Genomic DNA, 23849 nt, shown 5'->3' with positions numbered 1-23849 from the left:
AATTATTCTCCCTAAACTTTCAGAGGATGACGCTAAACAGTTAGAAACACCGATCACACTAGAGGAACTCAAGAAGGCCATAACCGCAATGAAAAGTGGTAAGGCTCCTGGAAGAGACGGTTTCCCATCAGAAATGTACCTTTCTTGTTGGGACATAATTGGCCCCTTATTACTAAATATGATCTTATACTCAGTCAAGGAGGGGAACTTCCATAAGAATGACAATATTGCACTCATAACAGTCCTCCTTAAAAAAGACAAAGACCCCAACGAGTGCGGTAGTTATAGACCTTTAAGCCTCCTCGGAACCGATATCAAACTGTACTCTAAGGTATTAGCCATCAGATTACAAAAGCATATGACGTCTTTAGTTCACCCGGACCAAACTGGCTTCATAGGAGGCCGCCTGATCACTGAAAACATAAGACGAATACTGCACGTACTTGATGCCGACAAGGAGGACACCATACCTAAGGCGATGCTGTCCCTGGATGCTATGAAAGCCTTTGACAGGCTGGAATGGTCGTATCTATGGGCAGTACTAGAAAGGATGGGGTTAGGAAAAGGATTCATAGATATGATTAAAGTATTATACAAAGACCCATCGGCCATGATTACAACAGGCACAATCATCTCCAAAATCTTTCCGGTATCAAGCTCTGCCAGACAGGGTTGCCCTCTTAGTCCCGGACTGTTCAATCTATCATTAGAGCCTTTAGCACAATATATAAGACAATCCCAATCCATAGAACCAATCGTAATCAAGGGCACACAACAAAAAATGTGTTTATATGCGGACGATGTAATATTGTTCATGCAAAACCCCAACACCACATTGCCTCATCTGCTCAAGTTGATTGAGGACTTTGGTGATTTATCGGGATTTAAGATAAATTGGCCGAAGTCGGCTTTCCTTCCACTTAACACCCCTGCAAAAAAAGATACAACCCTCCCAGGAGAGATACCGATGGTAAAACATTTCAGATGCTTGGGAGTGGAAATATTCCCCACCATAAGACAAACGGTGAAGCACAACTACACAAAAATCCAAAACAAAATCAAAGACGACCTTGATAGATGGGCAAAACTTAAAAACACAGTACAAGCGCGGATATCAATAGTTAAGATGGATGTACTACCTAGAATCAACTTCTTCAGTTCAATGCTACCGTTACCCCCTCCAGAGGGTTACTGGAAAAGATTACACTCCTCCACATACAAATTTATTTGGAATAACAAACCACCACGTATAAAAAGATCCACCGCACAGAGAAATAAAGCAGATGGTGGCATGGCATTTCCAGATTTTTTCCTATATTTTAAGGCGTACACATTAAGTCCATTGACAACATGGTTTGACCCCCAAGCATTAGTATCCTGGAGAAAATTAGAAGAAAACATAGTAGCCCCACATAGACTGAAGGACATAGCATACACTAAACTACCAATCAAGTACTGTGAACGAAAATTTGGCCCCATAATTACTCATGCGATCCGGATATGGCGTGAATCACAAAAAAAAAATCCTAACCCACAAAAATGGCACAATCATACTCCCTTATTCAATAACAATGCACTCTTAATTGGAAAACGACCTATAAGATTCCCTATATGGGAAGAGCAAGGCATACACTCATTAGGGGATGTTTTTAACAAACAGGGTTTTTGTAGTGATAAAGAAATACGCAAAAAATGTAATCTCACCAAGTCCACATGGCTTTTTTACAAACAGTTAGAGCTATGTTTGAAGTCTCACGGTGTTCCATTAGACAGACCAATTGAACACCACAGATACCACAAATTCTTCTACGAAAGAGAGACATCGAGAGGTTTTGTTTCAGAATTTTATCATCAATTACTAACGTCCTCGTATGAAACCCTCCAACTAGACTCTGTCTGGAGGAGGGATATACCAGACCTGGAAAATGACTTTGATTGGCAAGGAGCCTGGGCAAATGTCCGACTTACATCAAGGAACCCGGATCATCAACAAATCAATCTTAACTATATTCACAGGACATACTTGACTCCTATAAGACTGTGCCGAATGGGGCTTAAACAAGACTCCAAATGCTCCCAATGTACAAATGGGGACAAAGGGACATTTATGCACATGTATTGGGACTGCTCACCAGTTAAGGCATTCTGGAAAGATGTGACCCAACAAATATCAAAACTAGTATCTTGGAATATACCTGTACACCCCTCGGTATTACTATTGAATGATGTTTTTGAGTTTGCAGTGAATCCACAGCTAAAGAGATTAGTTTTATCGGGTATCACAGTAGCTAAAAAGCTGATCGCATCACGCTGGTTTCAACCGGAAAAAATGTGCCGTAAAGTTTGGTTTCTTACATATCTCGATGTAATTTACCAAGAAATATCTACTGCAAGAATTCTGGGTCTCAATGAATCCAAAATGTCAATGTGGTTAGAAGTGGTGGAGAGAATAAAAGCTAGCTTATAATGGTAGTGTCTGGTTAGGTGCAAGGGATAGTGGAGGTACTTCTCAAGGTGGGGTCCGGGAGGGGGGGGTTCGAGCTGGAGCGTATGTGTGTAGATTTTTTAGATAACAGGTATTAGGGGTATATCTTATATAAGACAACTAACTAAAATGTGATCTCATTGGATGTGCCCTGACAATTAATGCTTGTATATCTTATCGTGTGTTGTCATGTTTGTTTATATGTTTGTTTAAAAAATAATAAAAAAATAAAATACAAAAAAAATAATACAATTCAAGCGTTTCTATACTAATTACTCTCGAGGAGGAGTACCAATTTCTGGATCGGTCGCTCGAGGACTGAAGGTCTGGTAGAGTGATCTTTTCGCTCCCCAGTCTGTATTTTTACTCGACGTACTAGACCGTCGCTCTCTTGAGTGGCTTCGACGACCCGACATAGTTGCCACTGGCTTCTTGGCAGGTTACTGTCCTTGAGGATGACTATGTCGTTCACCTTGAGGTTACGCCGTGGTACGTGCCACTTCTGGCGTGTAGAAATGTTCAGGAGGTATTCCTTCTTCCAGCGGCTCCAGAATTGTTCGATTAGGTACTGGACTCTGCGCCATCTCTTGGTTGCATACATGTCCTCTTTAACAAATCTCCCAGGGGGTGGAAGAGCGATTTTAGACTTCATCATGACGAGATGGTTTGGTGTTAAGGGTTCTAGCGCCATAGGATCGTTGATACCATCTACTGTCAGTGGTCGGCTGTTTACAATAGCTGTAGCTTCATAGAAGAGTGTTCTAAGGGAGGCGTCATCAAGTCTGCCTGGACACAGAGCGATAGTGGCGTTCAGCACATTTCTTATTGTCCTGATTTGACGTTCCCAGACACCACCTGCATGGCTGGCGGATGGAGCGTTGAAGACGAATTCACACTGTTTCTCTGCTAGAAAGATCTCCAGTAAACTGGCATCACATTGTTTGAGTGCTTCTTTAAACTGGTTTCTAGCTCCCACGAAGTTAGTACCGTGGTCGCAATGAAGTTGCCGAACAGCTCCTCTGAGGCTGATGAAGCATCTCAAGGCGTTAATGAATGAGTCTGTTGATAAGTCTTCAAGCATCTCGATGTGGACAGCTCGTGAAGCCAGGCAAGTTAGTATCAGGCCATACCTTTTGTACTCCTTTCGTGCCTTTTTAATCAGGAAGGGGCCGAAACAGTCCATGCCACTGTATGAGAAAGGCGGTGAGTCTTCCACACGCTCTTTAGGGAGTTCAGCCATTTGCTGCTCTTCAGTAGGTCGTCGGAGTTTCCTACATCGTACACAGTTGTGAATCAGCTTGGCTACTAATTTGCTCCCACCAATGACCCAGAATCCATTTGCTCTCAGTTCCATTTGGGTTTGACTTCGGCCTTGGTGACAAACTTGAGCGTGGTGATGAGCCGTAATTAGCTTGGTGATAGGGCTGTCTTTTGGCAAAATGATGGGATGTTTCATTTCTTGACTGAGGGATGAGCGTCTCAATCTTCCACCCACACAGAGAAGTTCTCGATGCAGAACTGGATCAAGGGAATGAAGAGCACTTGAACTTGGAAGAGCATCTCCTTCCTGGCATCTCTTAATTTCCTGAGAGAAGGCTTGCTGCTGGACGAGCTTGATCACTATTTTGGCAGCTCTTTCTCGTTCTTCGACTGTCACCAGTTCGGTGTTGTGTACTTTTCCCGATCCCAGCCTCTTGATTCTTGCAACTACTTTCAGGATCTTTGACCATGAAGAGATCTGATTTAGGCGAATTAGAATGTCTGTACAATTGTTAACTTTGGTTGTGAAAGCTTGGACAGCCTTAACCTCAGGATCGCCTACGAGTAGGTCTGCAAAGGGATTCAGTTTGGGATGTACTTCTTGCTCCCAGAGAAATGTAGGACCTGACATCCAGTTTGTTGAAGGAATGTGAGATGCCTGAAGGCCTCTGGAGGCATGATCTGCCGGGTTCTCTGCTGTTTCGATATAGTGCCATTTACTTGGGTCAGTGTTTTCTCTTATCAGTTGGACTCTGTTCGCGATGAACACATGGAACCTTCTTGCCTCATTATTGATGTAGCCCAGAACTACTTGTGAATCTGTCCAGAAGAATTCTTCATCGATCTTCATCTGCAGTTCTCTTTTCAGCAACACACTTAATTTGGTTGCGACCACTGCCGCTGAGAGCTCTAGTCGTGGGATGCTTGAGACCTTTGTGGGTGCTACTCTTGCTTTGGCCATCACAAGACTGGAGTGTACTGTATTTTTGTCATTTTTGTACCCGAGGTAGGAACAAGCGCCATACCCCATGCTGCTGGCATCGGCAAAGTGATGCAGTTCCGTCTTGATGATGTTGCCGAAGTCATGTGGGTGGTAGCATCTAGGGATCGTGAATTCCTTTAAGTTATATAGCCCGATCTTCCACTCCTCCCACCGTGGCTTTAAGTCATCTGGCAGTGGATCATCCCATCTTATGCCTCTGCGGCATAGTTCTTGGAGTATGCGTTTTCCGCTTAGGGTGAATGGGGCAACAAACCCGAGTGGGTCATAAAGAGAGGCGACGATGGAGAGGATTCCTCGACGGGTTGAAGGCTGGTCTTTCATGTTGACATTGAAGCTGAAGGTGTCGTTGTCTATAGACCACTGAAGGCCAAGTGCATGCTCAGTTGGGGTCGCTTCCAGCTTAAGTTCGAGAGGGTCAGTGATTGTTGCTCTTTCTGAGGGTTTCACACAGTCGAGGACGTCTTTGTGGTTAGAGTTGAATTTGTGGAGGTGTAGGCCTCCTCGTTTGCACAATTTTTGTGCCTCGATGATCAGTTTCTTGGCCTCTTCGACTGATGAAACGCTGGCTAACCCATCATCAACATAGAAGTTCTTCTCAATGAAGGCTGAGGCTGCTGGGTAGTCTTCTCTATGTTGGTGTGCCATGTACCTTAGGCCAAAATTGGCACATCCAGGAGACGAAGCAGCTCCAAAGAGGTGAACTGCCATCCTGTATTCCTGTGGTTCGGTTTCCAAATCACCTTCCCTCCACCACAGGAACTTGAGGTATTTTCGAGAGTCAGGGTGGACGAAGAACTGGTGGAACATTCTTTCCACGTCGCAGATTATGGCCACGTCTTCCTTTCTGAAGCGGCATAGAACTCCTATTAGGGAGTTGATTAAGTCGGGACCGGTCAATAGACAGTCATTTAGGGAAACTGCACAGAATTTAGCTGAGCAGTCAAACACGACCCTTAGCCTGCCAGGCTTTTGAGGGTGGTAAATGCCGTGATGAGGAAGGTACCAAGCGGTCTCTCCATATGAAGTGGTATGGTCAAGTTCTGCGTCACCTTTCTCGATGATGTCTTTCATGAAAGCCTTATAGCGTTCGTGATACTCTTTATCCGTCTTTAGCTTCTTCTTTAGAGACTGGAGGCGGACTGTAGCTAGTCTCTTGTTGTTTGGTAGGGATGGTGGGCTGCTACCCTTGAAAGGTAGAGGCATCTCGTAGTGTCCATCTTCTTTCTGTCTGATGTTCTCACTGAGGAATTGTATGAAGTGAACATCTTCTTGAGACACGTACTTGTCCTCGTAGTTCCTTTCAGAGAAGTCCGACTCAAGTACTTTAAGGACATCTGTTGTAGACAGGGCTGGTATTTCTTTTACCGACACTCTATGTACAAAGCTCTGGCTCCCTTGTCGGTCCAGATGAGGGTTAGATGAGCCTATTATGCTCCAGCCAAGCTGTCCTCTGTGCAAAAGGTTCGTTTTCACAGCCTGTGATGACTTCGAGTGGAGCTAGCGCTGAGGGACAATCACATCCTATTAACATACCCACTTCACAGTCTAGAAGTGATGGTAACTTGTTTACGAGATGCTTGAGGTGAGGCCACTGTAGCGCTGTTTTACCAGTAGGAATGTAGGATTTGTCTACTGGGATGAAGCTACGAGTGTAGGCTTGTGGCACTCTGATGTTGTTTGCAGAATGGAGTCCTCTGATTTGTAGGCCGCTGACACTCTTGCTGGTTATAACTGTATTTACAGCAGTCATTGTACTGAGTCTCAGCTTCACAGGTTGACTTTCCGCACTTAACTCCTTAAGCAGGTCCTCTAAGATAAACGTTGTATCACTCTGTGTGTCAAGTAGTGCGTAAGTGAGCACCGTTATCTGTGGCTCTTGAACTGAAGACACAAGGACTGGGACAATGCTTGAGGTCGCAGAAGCACATCGGGTTGTAGTGTGAGACACGACTCTGCGGACTTCTTGGCTCCGGTAGTTTGCAGTAGATGTGCCACTCTGGGTTGTCTCTGGTGCTTGTGACCTCTCTTCGTGCAGACACGTTGGATGACGACGGTTGCAGGTGTTGCAGGTATGTCGCCATTTACAGTCCTTGCTGGAGTGTCCCTTCCTCAGACATCCAAAGCAGAGGTGATTTTGGTAGATGTACGTTCTCTTATCCTCTATAGACCTTGATGCGAAGTTAGTGCATGTAGCAATGCCATGATTCTCATTCTTGCAGATTGGGCAAGGTGGTCTGGCTCTATAGGGTGAATACTGTGTCTCCACGATGTTGCTCTTTATGTGAGTGCTTGTATTCAACGCTCTGGCTCTCTTGGAAAACCTCTCGTCTGAGGCTCTGGAGTTCAACAGTAGTGGGGTAGCGATGGGGTTACAAGCTATTCGTGCCTCTTTGTTCAGAAACTTTGAAAAGTGTGCAAGAGTTGGATAGCTTCCAGATTTATCTAGCTCTTCTACGATGATCCTGCTCCATCTTCGCACAATCCACTCAGGTAGTTTCTTGAGCAGTTTGTGGTTCTCTTCACAGTCGTTCAAGATGTCCAGCCCTCGGACATGTGGAATTGCCTCTGTGCATCCCTGTAGGAAGTCTGCAAACTCTCGGAGCGCCAAAGGATCGTTTGTGTTTATCTTAGGCCATCTCATTAGCTTGTCTCTGAACGCCCTTTGTATAATGAAGGGGTTCCCATACCTCTCTTCCAACACTCTCCAGGCACCTTTATATGCTTCTTCGGAGTCTCTGTAAAAGAATCCTTCCACAGACTTACGAGCTTCTCCATTAAGGTACATTTTCAGATAAAACATCTTATCACTTGTTGGGAGAGGCTTTCGGTGTATCAGGGTCATGAAGGTCATTTTCCAATCAACAAATTTCATAGGGTCACCGTTGAATATTGTTGGTTCTGGTGTAGGTAGGCGATTCATGCTTAATGCACTTGTGATGGCTTCGGCTAGACTGAAGGCCTCTTGGTTTGCCGTCGCACTGGGAGATGCTTGACGTTGGAATGCTGTAGGATGTAGCGGAGCACTATATTCAGGATTTTGGTGAGCAGTATTTATTTCATGGTCAGTGACTTCTTCTTCTTCGTTGTCTAGATCACTTCCCGAACTGTATGCCCTCACTCGGGCTGCTGCTACCTGGACTTCCTTCTCTGCTTGTAGCTGCTGTAACTTCATCCTCTCCTCCTCCAGCTTACGTCGACTCTGCACCTTCATCTTCTCCATTTCCATCAGCATGGCTGCCTCTTCCCCCTCTAGTTGGAGGAGACTGGTTTGCTGAGCCTGGATCACTTGAATGGCCTTTACCTCTTCTACTTTAGCCGCGAGTTCAGCTTCCCTCCGCCTGTTTGATGCCTTGGAACGTTGAGAGTGAATTGTTTCAGTATTTGTGTGACCATATACAGATCTGTACTCCTCTTTGTTCAGAGCTATTCTCACCCTCTCCTTCTCAAGTCTTTCATTAAAATCTTCTTCTTTTGTTTCCAGCTGCTTACACACAAGCTCTTGGGTGTCTGTCGTCAGCTGAATACAGGCGTCCATTTTATTTGCGATCTCAGGAGTCGTGGCATGGTTACGTAAAATGGACTCATATAAACTTCTTACTAAGTCACAACTTGCTTGAATGTCTTGTTTTAGTCTTTCAAGTTCTTCTGCTGGACAGAAGGTTCTTAGTTTCCCTCTTGCTTCCTTGGCTATCTTCTTCCACTTCTGATAAGCTTTGTTAAAAGCTTTCTCATTCCTCTTATCCTCCACTTCACGATTTTTTTTCCCTTTCTCGGTTAGAGTTCTTTGGCGAGCACCTGTTCTGTTCTGTTCCAACTCCAAGAGGTTGCCAGCATCGTCTTCTTGGGCCGACATTGTGCTTGATCACACACACTCAAAATATCAAATAAATAGATGGTATTTAAGAGTTCCACTTGCTGGGATGGATATCAGACAGCATAATATTCATTAAATATACAGGAGTTGCCACACGTCCGTGGTATTGCTGGGATGTATACCACACAGCATAAGGGTAATTAGATATACAGGAGTTGCCACACGTCCGTGGTTTTGCTGGGATGGATACCAGACAGCATAGGGTTAATTAGATATACAGGAGTTGCCACACGTCCGTGGTTTTGCTGGGATGGATACCAGACAGCATAGGGTTAATTAGATATACAGGAGTTGCCACACGTCCGTGGTTTTGCTGGGATGGATACCAGACAGCATAGGGTTAACTCAGTAGGTTCATTCTTCCTTCTCTTCATACATGTATTTTCTTTAGTGTAGGGTCCTCAACATACATGTATTTTCTTCGGAGTAAGATCTTCAACATACATGTATTTTCTTCAGAGTATGGTCTTCATTGTACATGTATTTTCTTCAGAGTGAGGTCTTCAACATACATGTATTTTCTTCAGAGTATGGTCTTCATTGTACATGCATTTTCTTCAGAGTGAGGTCTTCAACATACATGTATTTTCTTCGGAGTATGGTCTTCATTGTACATTTATCCACTTCAGAATAAAGTCTTCATAATACATCCATCCTCTTCAGAACATCTATCCTCTTCAGAGTAAGGTCTACTTCACATTTATCCACTTCAGAAAGAGGTTTCATAATACATTTATCCTTTTCAGAGTATGGGTTTACTCACTGTTTATCCTCTTCAGAGTATGGGTTTTACTCACTGTTGATCCTCTTCAGAGTCGGGTAAGTTTTCACTCTTCAGAGTTGGGTAAGTTTTCACTGTAACTGCCCCCCGGCTTGGTTGTGAAATAAAGATGCAGTTATGTTTCGTACAGATGCTTTTATTTATTTTCTCTTTTTTCTTTTGCATTTCAGCTTAGCAGTACTGTAGCTTTTCTTTGGTAGTTTGTCGTTGCACCGTGTTTGTACAGGTAGTGACGGTTGCATCATTTGCTCAGTTTGCACCGTGAAAACTGCATAGGACAGTCAAACACAAACATACAATTAGTTACATAGTTCACAGTTCAATATTGTTCACATGTTGTTCACCCAACGTGTTCAAACAAACAATTGCATTCAAAGATATTAAGGGTGAACTCGTCTTCCATAACAAAGGCACTCAGGGAAAAACAATGATAAATAATAACGTTACTTGTCCGGCAGCAGGTGCCTTTGATTAGAAGCTACTCAGTGAGTGCACCACTTTACATGTTTATAAATGTTTGGCAGTTACACACATAAATATAGACCTCTTCAACAACAGTAATAATAATAATACATTTTAGTGTTCGACATACCTTATTACGCTTTACCAAGGGGAGTTATTTACTGGAGTAAGGTTCTTCTATTATACATAATTCGCTGTCTGCTCCGTCATGGTCTCTGAGTTACTTCCGCCTTGGTCACACAGGATGCTGTGACCTTTATACTATAGGAAAGACGAGCTCTGCCCCCATGTGGACACGAAATGAAAATGCACAAGTGGCTCCGAAATATTCTTTTCTTAAATAGAGAGCTCAGTATTCTGAGCCAATACAGAGAAGTTGATCATCTGACCAACGCAAATCAAAGCTTACTGACAATAAAGATGATAGGCATCTTTACCCTTGGCGGTCAGTTACAATAATAATAATAATAATAATAATAATAATAATAATAATAATAATAATAATAATAATAATAATAATAATAATAATAAATAATAATATATCCTTCTTAGCAGACTTCTTAGCTTAACATCCCAGGGAACTAATGGGATAACTGAGGATACTGTTTGCTCCTGACAAGTCTCAAAGTCTGGGGTGAGGGTAGACAAAGCAACTCTGAGGTCATGCTCAATGCTCAAATCTGTTCCTCCGCTTTGTCTTCAGCTGGACCAGAGCTGAGAAGCCACTTTCACAAATTTACACACATCCGCGACCCACTTCTGGGTCGCGACCCACCTGTTGAGAAACACTGCTCTAGCCCATTCCACACAATCAATCAATCAATCAGACAAATGTATAGAAAAGCTTTTGTTGTAACATTCTTTCATATAACAAAAAATTATATATTATTGTTTAAGAAAATGTTTTAGCCCTATGCTTGACTATTATTTTAGGCATGGCACAACAAATAAAATAATAATAATAATCAAATGAATAAATCAAATATTAAATAAACGGGGCGGTCAGGTGGCGTAGCGGAGATTGTGCTCGTCAGCATTGCCTTGGCTCGGGCTGATCGCTATACTAACTCGTTTGGCTGAGTTAGGGGGAGGGGAGCCGTGGGTGGGTCCTGGGCGTTGTGGACAGCGACCCCTACAGTTCGGTCGGGGCGCCTGCTCAGCAAGGGTAGGATCTGGAGAGAGGTAGTGCGACCTTCCACACGTTACACTCTCCCGGTGAGAATCTGCGCGGCCAGGCTGGCTGCCGGCTGGCTGCACATGCGTCGGAGGAAAGCATGTGACAGTCTCCGGCCTCTCGGACCAACAGTAGGGGAAAGTGCGCAACAACCAGGAAGGGGGTTGGGAATTGGCATAACGACTAACAGTGGGATGGGAGAAAAATCGGAAAAAGAAGGAGGGGGAAAAAGATCAAAAAAATTATTATTATTATTAAATAAACTAGACAATTCCCCGCGGGGGAAATTGTGAAAGTGTGGGTGACGCCTGTGCACCGCCGGCCAACGGGAGAGGGTCTCTCTCTATGACAAACGGTTCAAAAGATACGAAAAGGGGGAGGAGCCATGAACATAGGCCTCTTTACTTGTTCTTAAAAAAAGGAAACATCGGGCGCCCTCGTTAGTGCATCGCACACCTACGCGGCCGCGCCGGGTTTGCTTCCCGCTCCCGGTGACATTTGTCGCATATCTTCCCCGCCTCTTCTCCCGTTCATCCTCTCCTCATCTGTCGGTCATGTCTGACCATGAAAAGCAATAAATGCTAAAAAAGTAGGGATGTCCGATATTATTGGCCTACCGATATTATCGGCCGATATTGGCATTAAAATGTGATATAACCCTAACCCTAACCCTAAAATAAAAAATAAAGTTATTATTATATAGGAAAATATCGGTATCGGTTAAAAAAACTTTTCTTTTCTTTTTTTTTACATTTCTATAACCTTTATTTACCCAGGCAAGCAAGTAAGAACAAATTCTGATTTTATTTATTGTAAAAAGTATGCATAATGTTGTGTTAATTCCACAACAAGAGATATGTAATGTTAATTACCTGAAATTATTAAAAAAAATTGAGGGGGGGGGAACCCTGCATATATCGGTATCGGTTGATATCGGTATCGGAAATTAAGAGTTGGACAATATCGGTATATCGGTATCGGTAAAAAAGCCAACATCGAGCATCTCAAAAGAAATCGTAAAAAAAATTTTTTTATAGGAAACATCAAGAAACATGCTTATGGTATTCCATAACATAAATATTCTGTAACACGAGATTCAGCGCTCAACAACATAACAGGCCTAGTGCTGAACATTCTATTTGATAACAAACACAGCGCTGAACGCTCGCTCAATATCTTGCCTTGCTTACAGTATGTAACAGGTGTGGCAAGTGCAAGGAGCGCAGTATAGCCAATCTCAAACGGGCGATTAGAGTGTCTTTCACTCATAACACGTACAGTATCCTACTTATCGGCATATTGGTGGCTCGTAGCAGTGGTTTAGTGCTGTAGCGCAGTATTTCAATATGACGTAATTTATTAATTTAGCCATCTGCCTCGCATGCCACAACAGAAGAAAAATTTCGCACATTTCAATAAAGAATTTTAAATATATTAATCCCCACGGGTGCGCATTGAGAGTTAGGGGGGGGGGGGTCATAATCTAAGGAATATGCAGCGAGTGTGCACTTCTGTTCTAGAAGGCTTTCCAGCCTGTAGCAAAAGTACTGTTCCAGGGCATGGACCAGATTGAATAACCTCATCCGTATAGTGAATATATATAGTGAATACGGTACGGTACGTACCTCGGTTTTGAAGTCAAGGTTCGGTATGGGTTTTCGGTACAGTGGGGGAAAGTTTGGCTTTCCATGTTCCACTCATGTGTGCAGTAACTAATTGTACTTGTAGGGCTGTCAACGAATATTCTATATTGAAATTAATAACCGACTTGCAAAAAAGAAAAGAATAATAATTATATTAGATTGTGAAAAAAACAGCCCCCGGTGGGCGGTCGTAGTGGTTAACATACCGTTTAGGGATGGGACATTCTAGCAAAAGTGCTATTCGAAAATTCGTGTTTCATAATATCGTATTTCCGGTGCTTTAGACGTCGCTCTTTTATTTTGAAACCCCCCGACCGGAAGTATAGTAGCTGCTTCGTTATCTGCTTTAGTGTCCGGTTCTGTGTTTGTTGGTTTTCGTTAGCTAGCAGCATATCAACACCAGCCATGGGAATACTGTTTTCTAAATTGTGGAGGCTTTTAATCATCAAGGTAAGAGGATTTGTTTCATTGCTTTTTCTACCCTAATTGCTAGGCGTTTAATACTTATGATGTGGAAGCAGGAGGCCTCTCCCACACATGTCCAATGGACCAGAGAGGTAATGGGGTTCCTGCACTTGGAAAAGATGAGATGCACCTTAGGAGGCTCTACGGATAGATTCTATAAGACATGGCAACCTTTTTTGACGTATAGGGAGAATGAAAGGATGTGTACACTTCCATAGTTGACTCTATGAGACTATGTTGAGACCTCGGGGCAAGTTGAAGGTGTGAATGTGTTTTTGTTTTGTTACGTTTGCATTTTACTTATTTCTGTTAGTTTAGTGTTTGTCTAATGTGAGTCTGAGTTGAACCTGGGGGGGGGGGGGGGGGCTGGTGGGAGGGAACTGGTGGGAGGGAGTGGGGGTGAAAAAAAAAAGAATCAAAGTGGATGTCTCTTCGTTTGACACTGACCATATCCTGTATGTATCCATGCTGGTTGAAAATGAAAACTATAAAAAAAAAAAAAAAAAAAGTGCTGAATGATCTCAGTGGCAATTTGTCACGTCTGGTCAATGTTAGCATGGTGTTATTCACCTTCAAAGTGAATTAAACATTTGTATAAAATAATGTATATTCTCCTTTGGTTCATTACAATTTACTCAAGCATAGTAACAGATAGGGATGCCCCAATCGATCGGCCAGCGATCGGTATCGGCTGATATTCAGTATAAATATGAGATCGGTGAATGCTTTATTTTCGCCGATCGTGAAAACCGATCGAAAAACGTGATCCAATTCTTAGCGGAGTTCTCACTAGCTGACTTCTCTCTCAGGCACACAGCTGCTGCAGCGCACTGCCCCTCCCCCTCCCAGACTTGTGTCAACAGAGGCTCCAGCAATAGTCTGTTCTAGTGCATGCAACCTCTGTGAGCTAACGTTAGCTACCTAGCCCCAACCCTGGACACCTTCAAATCTTCACTAAAAACACACCTCTTCACCAAGGCTTTTCCCCATCAGTTAGTTTAGATTAGATTAGGTCCATTATCCCTTGGGTTCTAGAAAGGCGCTATATAAATTTGATCTATTATTATTTATTATTATTAGCTAACGTTACTGTTTAAACAAAATGACCCAGTCAACTATTCACTTTTAGTTTAATACATGAGGCATTGTCTAACGTTATCTAGCCTATGATGGGCCCGTGGTTGTATTAGTTATTAAGTGTTTGTTTGTATTATATGTATATCTTGTTTGTCCTCCCCTACCTTTTCCCCTGTGCACCATGGAGGAGGTTTAAATTCCTACCTCCATTCAATACATAATTTACTATTTGGAAAACGTCTTGTGTTGTGTCTTTTTTACCTACCTGGGACATTGTTTTGAAAGCATTTACTGAGAGAGGCTGCTTTTGCTCATGTGCAGCCAGCTCCAGTTGTTATTCTGTGTGGTCCTCAGACCTTCGTACATGACATGGGGGCTTGTTAGTTTGCGCAATTGTATGGTTCCTTGTTGGTTATGTAACGTGGTGACTTGTCAATTGGAGCATGTCAGGTAAAATAAGATAGCGTTTTCTCATTGGTAAGTTAGTGTGTTTCCATTGTCCGTGCTACACAGTTTGATTGATGTAAACCGTTCTTGTATGTGATGCTCTTGAACTAATCTGTTTTTTCTGCCACATAGGTAACAGGGGGATCGCCTACTTGGTTAGCGGGTGGGGGGCACGCGTCGTAATTCCGGTGGAGCGCGCAATGAAATCGGTAAGCGACTGAAGATATGTGTAGGCCTCATCCCGCCAGGGGAGTAGTTTAGCTGGGGTATGCTAGAGTGACGTAGGTGATCCTAGTTAGATGGTTAGACCAACGTTTATTGTTTTCATGAATGGTAGATGTGGGCATTAAATCAGATTGGTTGAATTGTATACTGCGGAATGTGGCGATTAAATGTGTTACGCACGGATATTGTGGAGTAGGTGAGGGGCTATTTCTTGGTACCTGTGATTCGTTTATTATTATTATACTATATATTCGTGGTTTCGAGAGCACAGGGTAATTATACGTAGGTTATTTGTGGCATAGTCATATTCTGCAAGGGCTATGGCTGGGACGGCTTTTACTTTGGATTTTTTTTTGGCGGATCCTACGAGGGATCAAATTGATGTCTGCACAAAGATAGATTTGTGTAGTGTCGCCAAACATTATGGCATTACTGTCCAGAGTTCGAAAAGTAAAGAGGAGTTAAAAGCGATCGTGCTGGCTGGGTTGGTGGACAAAAATATATTTAGTTTGCCCATAGCCCAGGAGGATGGCTCTGTGAACGCCGCGCGCGACGAGACGGCTGATAAGACTGGTGAGGCCACTGGTGGTTTAGATCAAAACGCTGGTGCGGTGCGGAAACGGAGAGGTGGCATTACCAAGGGGGAGGAGAATGACAGTGATAGCTCTGTACACTCAAGTAGACGTTTGGCCCATCTCCAGATGGAGGAGAGAGAGGCTATATGAGTCAGGGAGGAGAAGAGAGAGGAGAGGAAGGAAGAGAGAGAAGAGAGGAAGGCAGAGAAGGAAGAGAGAGAAGAGAGGAGGGCAGAGAAGGAGGAGAGAGACAGGGAAGAGAGAAGAAGGGATGAAAAAGAGAGAGAGAGGAAGGAGGAGAGAGACAGGGAAGAGAGAAGAGGGGATGAAAGGGAGAGAGAGGAAGGAGGAGAGAGACAGGGAAGAGAGAAGGGAAGAAAGAGAGATGCTGAGGGAGAAGGAGGAGATGGACAGTGTGCTCCAGGTGACTATAAGAAAGATGGAGTTGGAGAGTGGTGGCTCTTCCTCTTCCTCATCTGAAGTTTCCCAGGGCACTTTTAATATTGGGCAGCATATTTCTGTAGTTCCCCTCTTCCGGGAGTCTGAGGTGGAATCATATTTCTCTACTTTTGAGCAAATAGCATGGGCTTTGCATTGGCCAAAGGACCAGTGGGCAATATTATTGCGATACAGGCTCACTGGTAGGGCTCAGGAGGCATGCCAGTCATTATCGAATGAGGACAGCGTGGTATATGAGAAAGTGAAGAGTGCTGTCTTGCGCATATATGAACTGGTGCCGGAAGCGTATAGGCAACGATTTAGGGCACTAAGTAAAGCTCCCTCTCAAACACATGTGGCATTTTCCCGTGAACAACGGACTATGTTTACTCGTTGGTGTGAAGCATGTAATGTGGATGGTGTCGAAGCGTTGAGCGAGTTAGTCCTCATTGAGCAATTTTAAAAAATGCGTACCCGAACGCATTATAGTGTACTTAAAGGAGCGAAAGGTTTCTACCCTCCAGGAAGCTGCAGTTTTGGCAGACGAGTTCGCATTGATCCACAAAAATATTGCTGTACGAAATGATGTGTATGTAGGAGGGGGCGCGTTTTCTCCTTCTGAGACGCCGTATCGGGGAGGTGACGGGCGAGCATGCCGACCTCGCTCACCGCCGTCTCGAAATGCCTTGGGTGACGAGCGAGCATTCCGACCACGCTCACCGCCGTCTGAAAAGGTGTGTCATTATTGTAAGAAAGAAGGGCATTTTGTGAAGGACTGTCATGCGCTAAGGGATCGACAGGAGACCAGGGAGTCAGCCCAGGAACCAAAAGGGGTGGGGTTGATTGGTACGGTGTCATGTCCTGACCAGCATAGCTCTTTTGAACCCTTTTTGTTTGATGGTTATGTGTCCCTGTCGGGTAAAGTTGGGGACTACCAACAGGTGAGAATACTCCGTGATACAGGAGCCTCTCAATCGTTCATCCTGGCTGATGTATTACCATTGGATGTGGACTCCTGTCAGTCGAGTGAATTGGTGAGAGGTATTGACATGGGGTGTGTGCGCGTGCCGTTGCATAAGGTGCATGTGCAGTCTGGACTGATCACAGGTTGCTTTCCGGTCACGGTTCGCCCATGTTTTCCCGTGAGGGGCGTGGATTTCGTCATGGGGAATGATATCGCTGGGGGTAAGGTCGTCCCTGTGTTGGAGGTTGGAGACGCTCCATTTACTAACTCATTGTGTGATGCATTGATTGATAATCACCCCAATGTCCCTTCTATTTGTGCTGTCCCTAGGGCACAGGAGCGGAAGCGAGACCAAGGTCTAGCGTTGGGTGACTCTGTCTGTGGTGAGTTTTGCAAATTGGCGGTGGCGCAGCATTTTGAGGCGGGGGATGAGGTGTTTATTGTGCTGCCCACGCCTAGTACTGTGCTCACTGCCCGGTTCTCAGGACCTTATGTGGTAAAAGGAAAGGTGTCTGCCACTAAGTATATGTTGCATACGCCCGGGCGGCGGAGGAGGACACGCTGGTGTCATGTGAATAGGCTAGTGAAAGGTTCTGCCCGCGTCTCGTCGGAGTTGGGATGTGACAGGGTTGTTGGTTCACATGCTGGGTTGTGTTCTATTGTGCCTTGCAGGACGCATAGTGCTGATGTTGGGAGTGCGCACCCCGGTAAGCGGTTCGCGTGTCGGTGTCCGGTGGCGATGAGGGAGGTCGTGGGGAGAGTGGCTATGTGCCCTGACAAAAGAAAAAGGGGGCTAGCTTCACCTGGCCATGGTCCCTGGGACTCTCCTTGCCTTCTGACTCCCATGGCTAATGTGTCTCTCCGTTCTTTTTGTACTACAGGAGGGTGAACGTAATGACGGTGCCTGTCTTGTTCTCGTTATGGCCTCGGTAGGAGGGATGCACCGGCCCCGTTCTGACGGCTGATGCATGTGGTATTGGGAGGGTGTTGTTTATTTATTTCTGTTCTGTTGGTGCTAATCTGATGTTGGTTAATAATAAGTGATAATGTTTTGCTAACCCCGCGGGTTCGCTCTTATGGGGGGAGGTGTGACGTACGTGGGTTGGTCATTATCATTATTACTGTATTTGGAAGACCATGTGAACATCAGGTTAGTATAATTAGTATGTGTTATGTTATTTTTACCTGTGTGATGTGTCATCTTCTAATTCTGTTTCTCTTTCTCCCTTCCCAGATACCACTCATCCCCCTGATTGAGCTGATTGCACCTGCTTGATTGCACCTGTGGGCAGTCAAGTGGATGAGTGGATATAACCTGGAAGATGACACACACACAGGGCGCCTCACTAGTTCACTGCCACGTTCCAGAGTGGAGTGAGGGAGGTTTGCCCTTCTCGCCTAGCTGTTGCGTGAAGCAATACTGTGTGGCTTGGTGCCATTTATCACATGAGTGTGGATTAATCCTTCTAGCTGTGGTGTCCTATGATTTTTTTAAATTGTATTGCTAAATTGACATTACTATGGCCCATTATCTATCATTCAGGATGTACTGTAGGAACGTTTTACTTTTTCATTCACACATTCATACAATAATACGGTCTAGAGCAGGGGTGTCAAACTCATTTTCACAGAGGGCCACATCAGCATTATGGTTGCCCTCAAAGGGCCAAAGACCGTATAAATGTTAATGTAATGTAAAATAAATGTAGCTACTCATTTACATATTGTTAAACATGTTGTTTCTGTATTTATTACTTATTCAAGTTATACATATTGCATATGCATTTGCATATATGTAAAAATATATGTTAGCTTATGTTATTTTAACAAATAATTTTAGTTTATCAGAACCCCATATTACTCCATCAATCAATGATCAAACCATTCAAGTAAATAACAAAGAAGAATATCATCAAATACAAGCTATGACATTAAGTTGGTTCAAAACCTTTTTGTCACAGTCAAGAGGGGCAGAACTAACAACTGTGAGCTGCAAAGAACACGTGGGGCAGATGTAGCAGATGTTACAAAAACAAATGGCTGCACACAACCTTGCAGAGGCCATACATCCAACTAATGGAAGATAGTTTAATTAACTTTAATTAACAGATTGCAGAATGGGTACAGTACAGTACAGCTCAATACACACAATTGTTAAGGGGATGCAGACCAGAGAAAGACTTTCGACTTGTTTACATCAGGGTCCCCCATTTTCAATTCGTAATGAAATTGCTATTATGTGTCTGCATGAACACACAACTGTAACTGTACTAAAAAATAACAAAATAAGGGTTGTCTCAGTTCACAACTATATTGGTCAAGTTTTGGGTGGGACTTGTTTGCGTCCCTACAGCTTCTTATTCAATTGAGCGAGATGCTCGGTTATGTCACACAGCCAGTTTGCATCTGACATTTCAGACAATATTTCTTCAACCCTTTGTTAACTATTCCACCTGGATCTTTTTTGTATTTTGGGCTGTACAATTGTCAAAGAATGTCTGAGGAATAAGTGCTTTTGGCTTTTTTCCTTTGTTACTTCATCAATACCTCAGATGTTCAACATACATGTATGTGTAAGAATGTGTAATAACCAAGGCTGTCAAAGTTAAAGCTTTATTAATGCATTAACCCATAATTCTTTTAACGCCGCTATTTTTTAACCCAAGATGAATGTTTAAAGAATATATATTTTTTTTTACCAGAGCTCTTGGGGGCCACATCAAATGACGTGGCGGGCCACATTTGGCCCGCGGGCCATGAGTTTGACACCTATGGTCTAGAGTATAAATATGTTTTTATCGTTTTCTGCAGTATTTCATAGAACGTGAGATATAGCCATAAATGCATATATTAGATCATCAAATGCAGTTTGATACCGATCGACGCCAGATAAAAAATTTCAACTGTACATGATCCTAGACGTGTTGACTGATCATCTGCGGTTGACCGGAGGGGGGGGGGGGTCGTTTATAATTCCGTGGCCGACGTTAAATCATTTATGTAGTATGGGTGATATATAGATCAGAGCAGTTTGTATCGAAAATGGTAAAGAAAAACGCTGAAACTCACCCCAGTCTCCTCTTACCGTTGGGTGATGAGCGTGGAGCAAAAAGATTGCTATTATGGGATGTTGATCTAGGTGATCCAGTTCCGGTTTGTATAATACTAATATACGTCCAATCATGTTGTTTATTGAGTTATGGCAACGGATCGATATGCACGGTGTCTGGATAGAGTCTCGCGAGCGATAGCGAGTGGCCGGACAGAATAGGGGACGGACTAAGCACTTCCGGCCACTTCCGGTTTGGCAACTCGCCGATCGGCCACCAGGTGGCGGTATTGAAGCGTTGCGGAGTTGAGCGGAGTCCTACAACACCAGCAAAGACTCTGTGGGTGAAATGTGAATACCATGACGAAAATATGAAATATTGATCTCGAAGACGCCGTAACCCGTCATTGCCAGATTATGCATGGCGAGGAATGACGTGGCGGAGAAAGGGTTAAGAGGTTAAAGTCAACACTTATAAAGTCATAATGTTTACAGATTAAAGTAAAAATGTCCATACTTGTTTCCATGCAGTCCAAACAGCTTTTCTCCTGGTCCAGCTGTGATGGTTTCATGCAGTTCACCAAACAGACAGATAGTTCTCTCAAACCAAGGTGTGAGAGGGGTGGTCATATTCAGACCAATCTTGGGGGAAAGTAAGGAAAGAAATATCAGTACATTTTACATTCATCCTAACAAACAAAGGTCTAACTTTTCAGTTGAAATTCATCAGGAACACAGAAAGCCAAGCAAGAACCACCAGTCCTTCAAAAAAAAGTGTATTTGGCCAGGCCGTCTTTTCATACAGAGCATCCCACCAGTGGAACTCAATTCCTCAAAGAATTAGAGTGTCCACATCATACCATTCATTCAAGTGCAGGGTTAGGGAATGGCTCATTGAAAACCAGCACTGTCAACACTGAGGTGTCTGTGTGTGTGTGGATATGGTGTGTCTGTCTATGTCTGGATCTCTTAATATGTCATGATGTGCTCTGTCCTTGTGTCCATGACTGTATTGTGACCTGTATCCCTATCATATGTCTATGTGCTTTTGTTGTGTTTTTATTCTAATGTTATTTATCTTGATTTTATTCTGTTTTTATTGCTAACCCTTTTTTCACACATGATTTTAGCCTGTACCTTCTGGCAGGGGGACTGCCAATGGAAATTTGCCTTTTGGCTAAAATTGGGTGCATTTACATTTGTAAAATATTTTATTAATGTACACTGTCCCCCTTGAACAAATAAAGTAAACCTAAACCTAAACCTTAATTAATCAGCTATACAGGTAGCGCTCTTTTCCTAGCCTAACAAATTGGAAAGGAAGGAAAATCCTGACAGGAAGATTTTCATAAGAACTGAAAAACACATGGACTGCTATAATTCGGATCTATGAATATAAGCCTATGATATTGCATTTCATTTGATGGCCAAAACATCTGATTGGTTATGATGCAGGCAGCTGTTGTTTTTGGCCAATCAGATGTTTTTGTCTTCCAAGTGGTGTTTCCAGGGTCGCATTGTAAAAACTAAGACCATGTCCTCGTCAGAAAGTACACTAAATTAAATGAAAATACAACTAAATGCAATATCGTGGACATGTACAGAAGATTGAAAAATAATTGTTTGGTAAACTGTAAATAATACAACTTTACCATGGACTCCTAAACCAAGCTAAACTAGGATAATGTATGTCAGATAAACAGATGAGAAACACTGCTAAGCTTGATTGATTGAAAACTTTATTAACAGATTGCAGAATGGGTACAATACAGTACAGCTCAAGCTAACGTCAAGCTAACGTTAGTTCTGGATTTGGCTAATGAAGGGCTAATATCTGAGGCTGCCGCTGCTAATAATAATAACAATAATAATGATAATAATATAAAAGAACAGCCATGGATGGTCACCACAGTTAATCCAATATAAGTTGGATAACAGATTTCTACCACTGCTGAACAAGCCCGGATCACCGTCAGATCCTCCTCGCCTCCACACCGCTCGGTAAGGACTGGAGCACTTTCAAAACACCAGGCCACAGAAACAGCAAGCAAGTTGGCACTAACGTTACTGTTACAACATGTGTGTCTGTGTGCCCATCTGCCAGTTCTTCATGCCAGTGGCCATCAGGCTCCACAACCAGGGGCACGGACTGCTGCCAGCAGCTGGAGAACTAACCCGGCTGCAGAACTTGAGAACTATTAGGAATGTCTGACTCTTAACCACTAAACCCTGCATGGACTATAACGCATATTAGGCATAACAAAAAATATTGTTTGTTTCCTGTTGGTTGTCAGTTAACACTTTGCCGCCCGACCACGAGTTTATACGGGTTTCGATTCCATGGGTTATGGACAGAATCACGTATATAGCCATGGCAAGTTGTTATTGCTTTTATTCCATTTTAATAACCGGGTCAAGGTCGCGGAGCGGCACTGCATATATTCCCTAGTCTGTGAATTCGAGAAGATGCAATACCGGCCAGATCCTCTTAGGGGCGCCATCGCGCTACTGCAATGTGCCCTGTGGGCGAACGGATTACTTTTTTTCCCCCCTTTCAATGGAGATTTTCTGAATCAGCATCCTCTACCGTGGATTACGTTTCGAATAGCAGATTTCACCATGGAATAAGGGGATTTATCATCAGCCAATGGACATATCGATCTACCAGATGCCGATCGATAACGGGGAAATGCTAGGGGGTATCCCACCGGCTCATGGTAAGATCTTTTTCACATAAATTACAGCCGGATCAGAGCTTGCTATGATACGCAACCAGCCGAGCAGCATATGTGGCTAGTTACACGAACACTGGTATTGGTAATCAATAATAATAAACGACGTCCCCCGCCCCCCCCTTTGATGCATACATGCTTTGGGACAGTCCTGATGATATGCAGTTTGAGTTATTTCTTTAGCATCTATAAAGCGGAAATGCCGTTGGATATAACGTTAGCAGCTATTATCTCTATAACTAGCCTTCCAGAAAATATACGAGACAAAATCCGCTATAATGCTTATATTCACGGCGCTATAAAATGACAACCTATTGATGATTTTTTTTCCCTTTAAGCCATTTTGAAGGGACGGTTTATGAACTCAATTGACAATGAGAATGGACAGATAGCAATACTATAAAGTATAGATTTAGCTCTACAAAAAGACACAGGTCTGTTGACAAAAGCTGGTCCTCAACCACTATATTAGACGGGTCCCAGCGGTCGCCAATGTGTTAAGGCCATGGGTAGGTAGGGAATTTATTTTATTTTATTTTTTTATTTTATTCTTTCCCACGGCGACTATGGATAGGGAATTTCTTTATTTAATTAAAATGTTCACAACAACATGGATGCATGTACTCTGCCAGCATGTTTAATATCCATAATACTAAAGGTTTGACTACGATTTCTATGAAACTTTATTAAAAAAAAAAAATTAAAAAAGGTTTTCTTTTTAATTATTATTATTATTTGTAACTCATAAAATATATTGGGTCGCACCTAAATCGGCAGGGTCGGTCGGCAACCGGAAACAAACCATTATTTTTTTTAGGCCTTATGACCGATAGGTACAGACCATCATCTGCACCTTTGTGTATACCGTTTACTTTTAGTCATATTTTATATTGCCTATATTTATTGTAACTTATATGACCAATAGGGTATACACTCTCATCTGCACCTCTGTGTATACGGTTTAATTTATTAAAAGTGTATATTCAGATTACATTTGTAATTATTGCCTATATTTATTGCTCCCCTATTACCCTGACCATCCCGATCCTGAGCCAACTTCTCCAGCTGGCGCCAGGTGTGTCCCATCGGGATGCTTGGAGAACGCTTGTTGACGGCCTATGCCGCAAACGGGGTAAAAGGCGTAAGTAATTACCCTGACCATACCTGTAACCCCCAACCCTGCTGCTATGATGAC

The 23849-nt window shown here is 43.2% G+C and overlaps 1 protein-coding gene across 1 annotated transcript in view; it reads right to left on the bottom strand.

Annotated features, from left to right (window-relative positions):
- The window catches only part of LOC311232891 (uncharacterized protein), a 69222-nt gene that overhangs the window by 26020 nt on the left and 19353 nt on the right, over positions 1-23849 (bottom strand). Inside the window, exon 2 of the mRNA XM_084319725.1 lies at positions 20440-20564. Within this exon, the coding sequence (XP_084175851.1) occupies positions 20440-20494 (55 nt within the window). The 5' untranslated portion in view covers positions 20495-20564. The remainder of the gene's footprint in view (positions 1-20439; positions 20565-23849) is intronic.

The sequence above is a fragment of the Notolepis coatsorum genome, assembly GCF_963971535.1.
Source record: "Notolepis coatsorum genome assembly, chromosome: 8".
In the NCBI taxonomy this organism is placed as follows: Eukaryota; Metazoa; Chordata; class Actinopteri; order Aulopiformes; family Paralepididae; genus Notolepis; species Notolepis coatsorum.
Note: the sequence above shows the minus strand (reverse complement) of the source record. Positions and strands in the feature narration are given on the sequence as shown.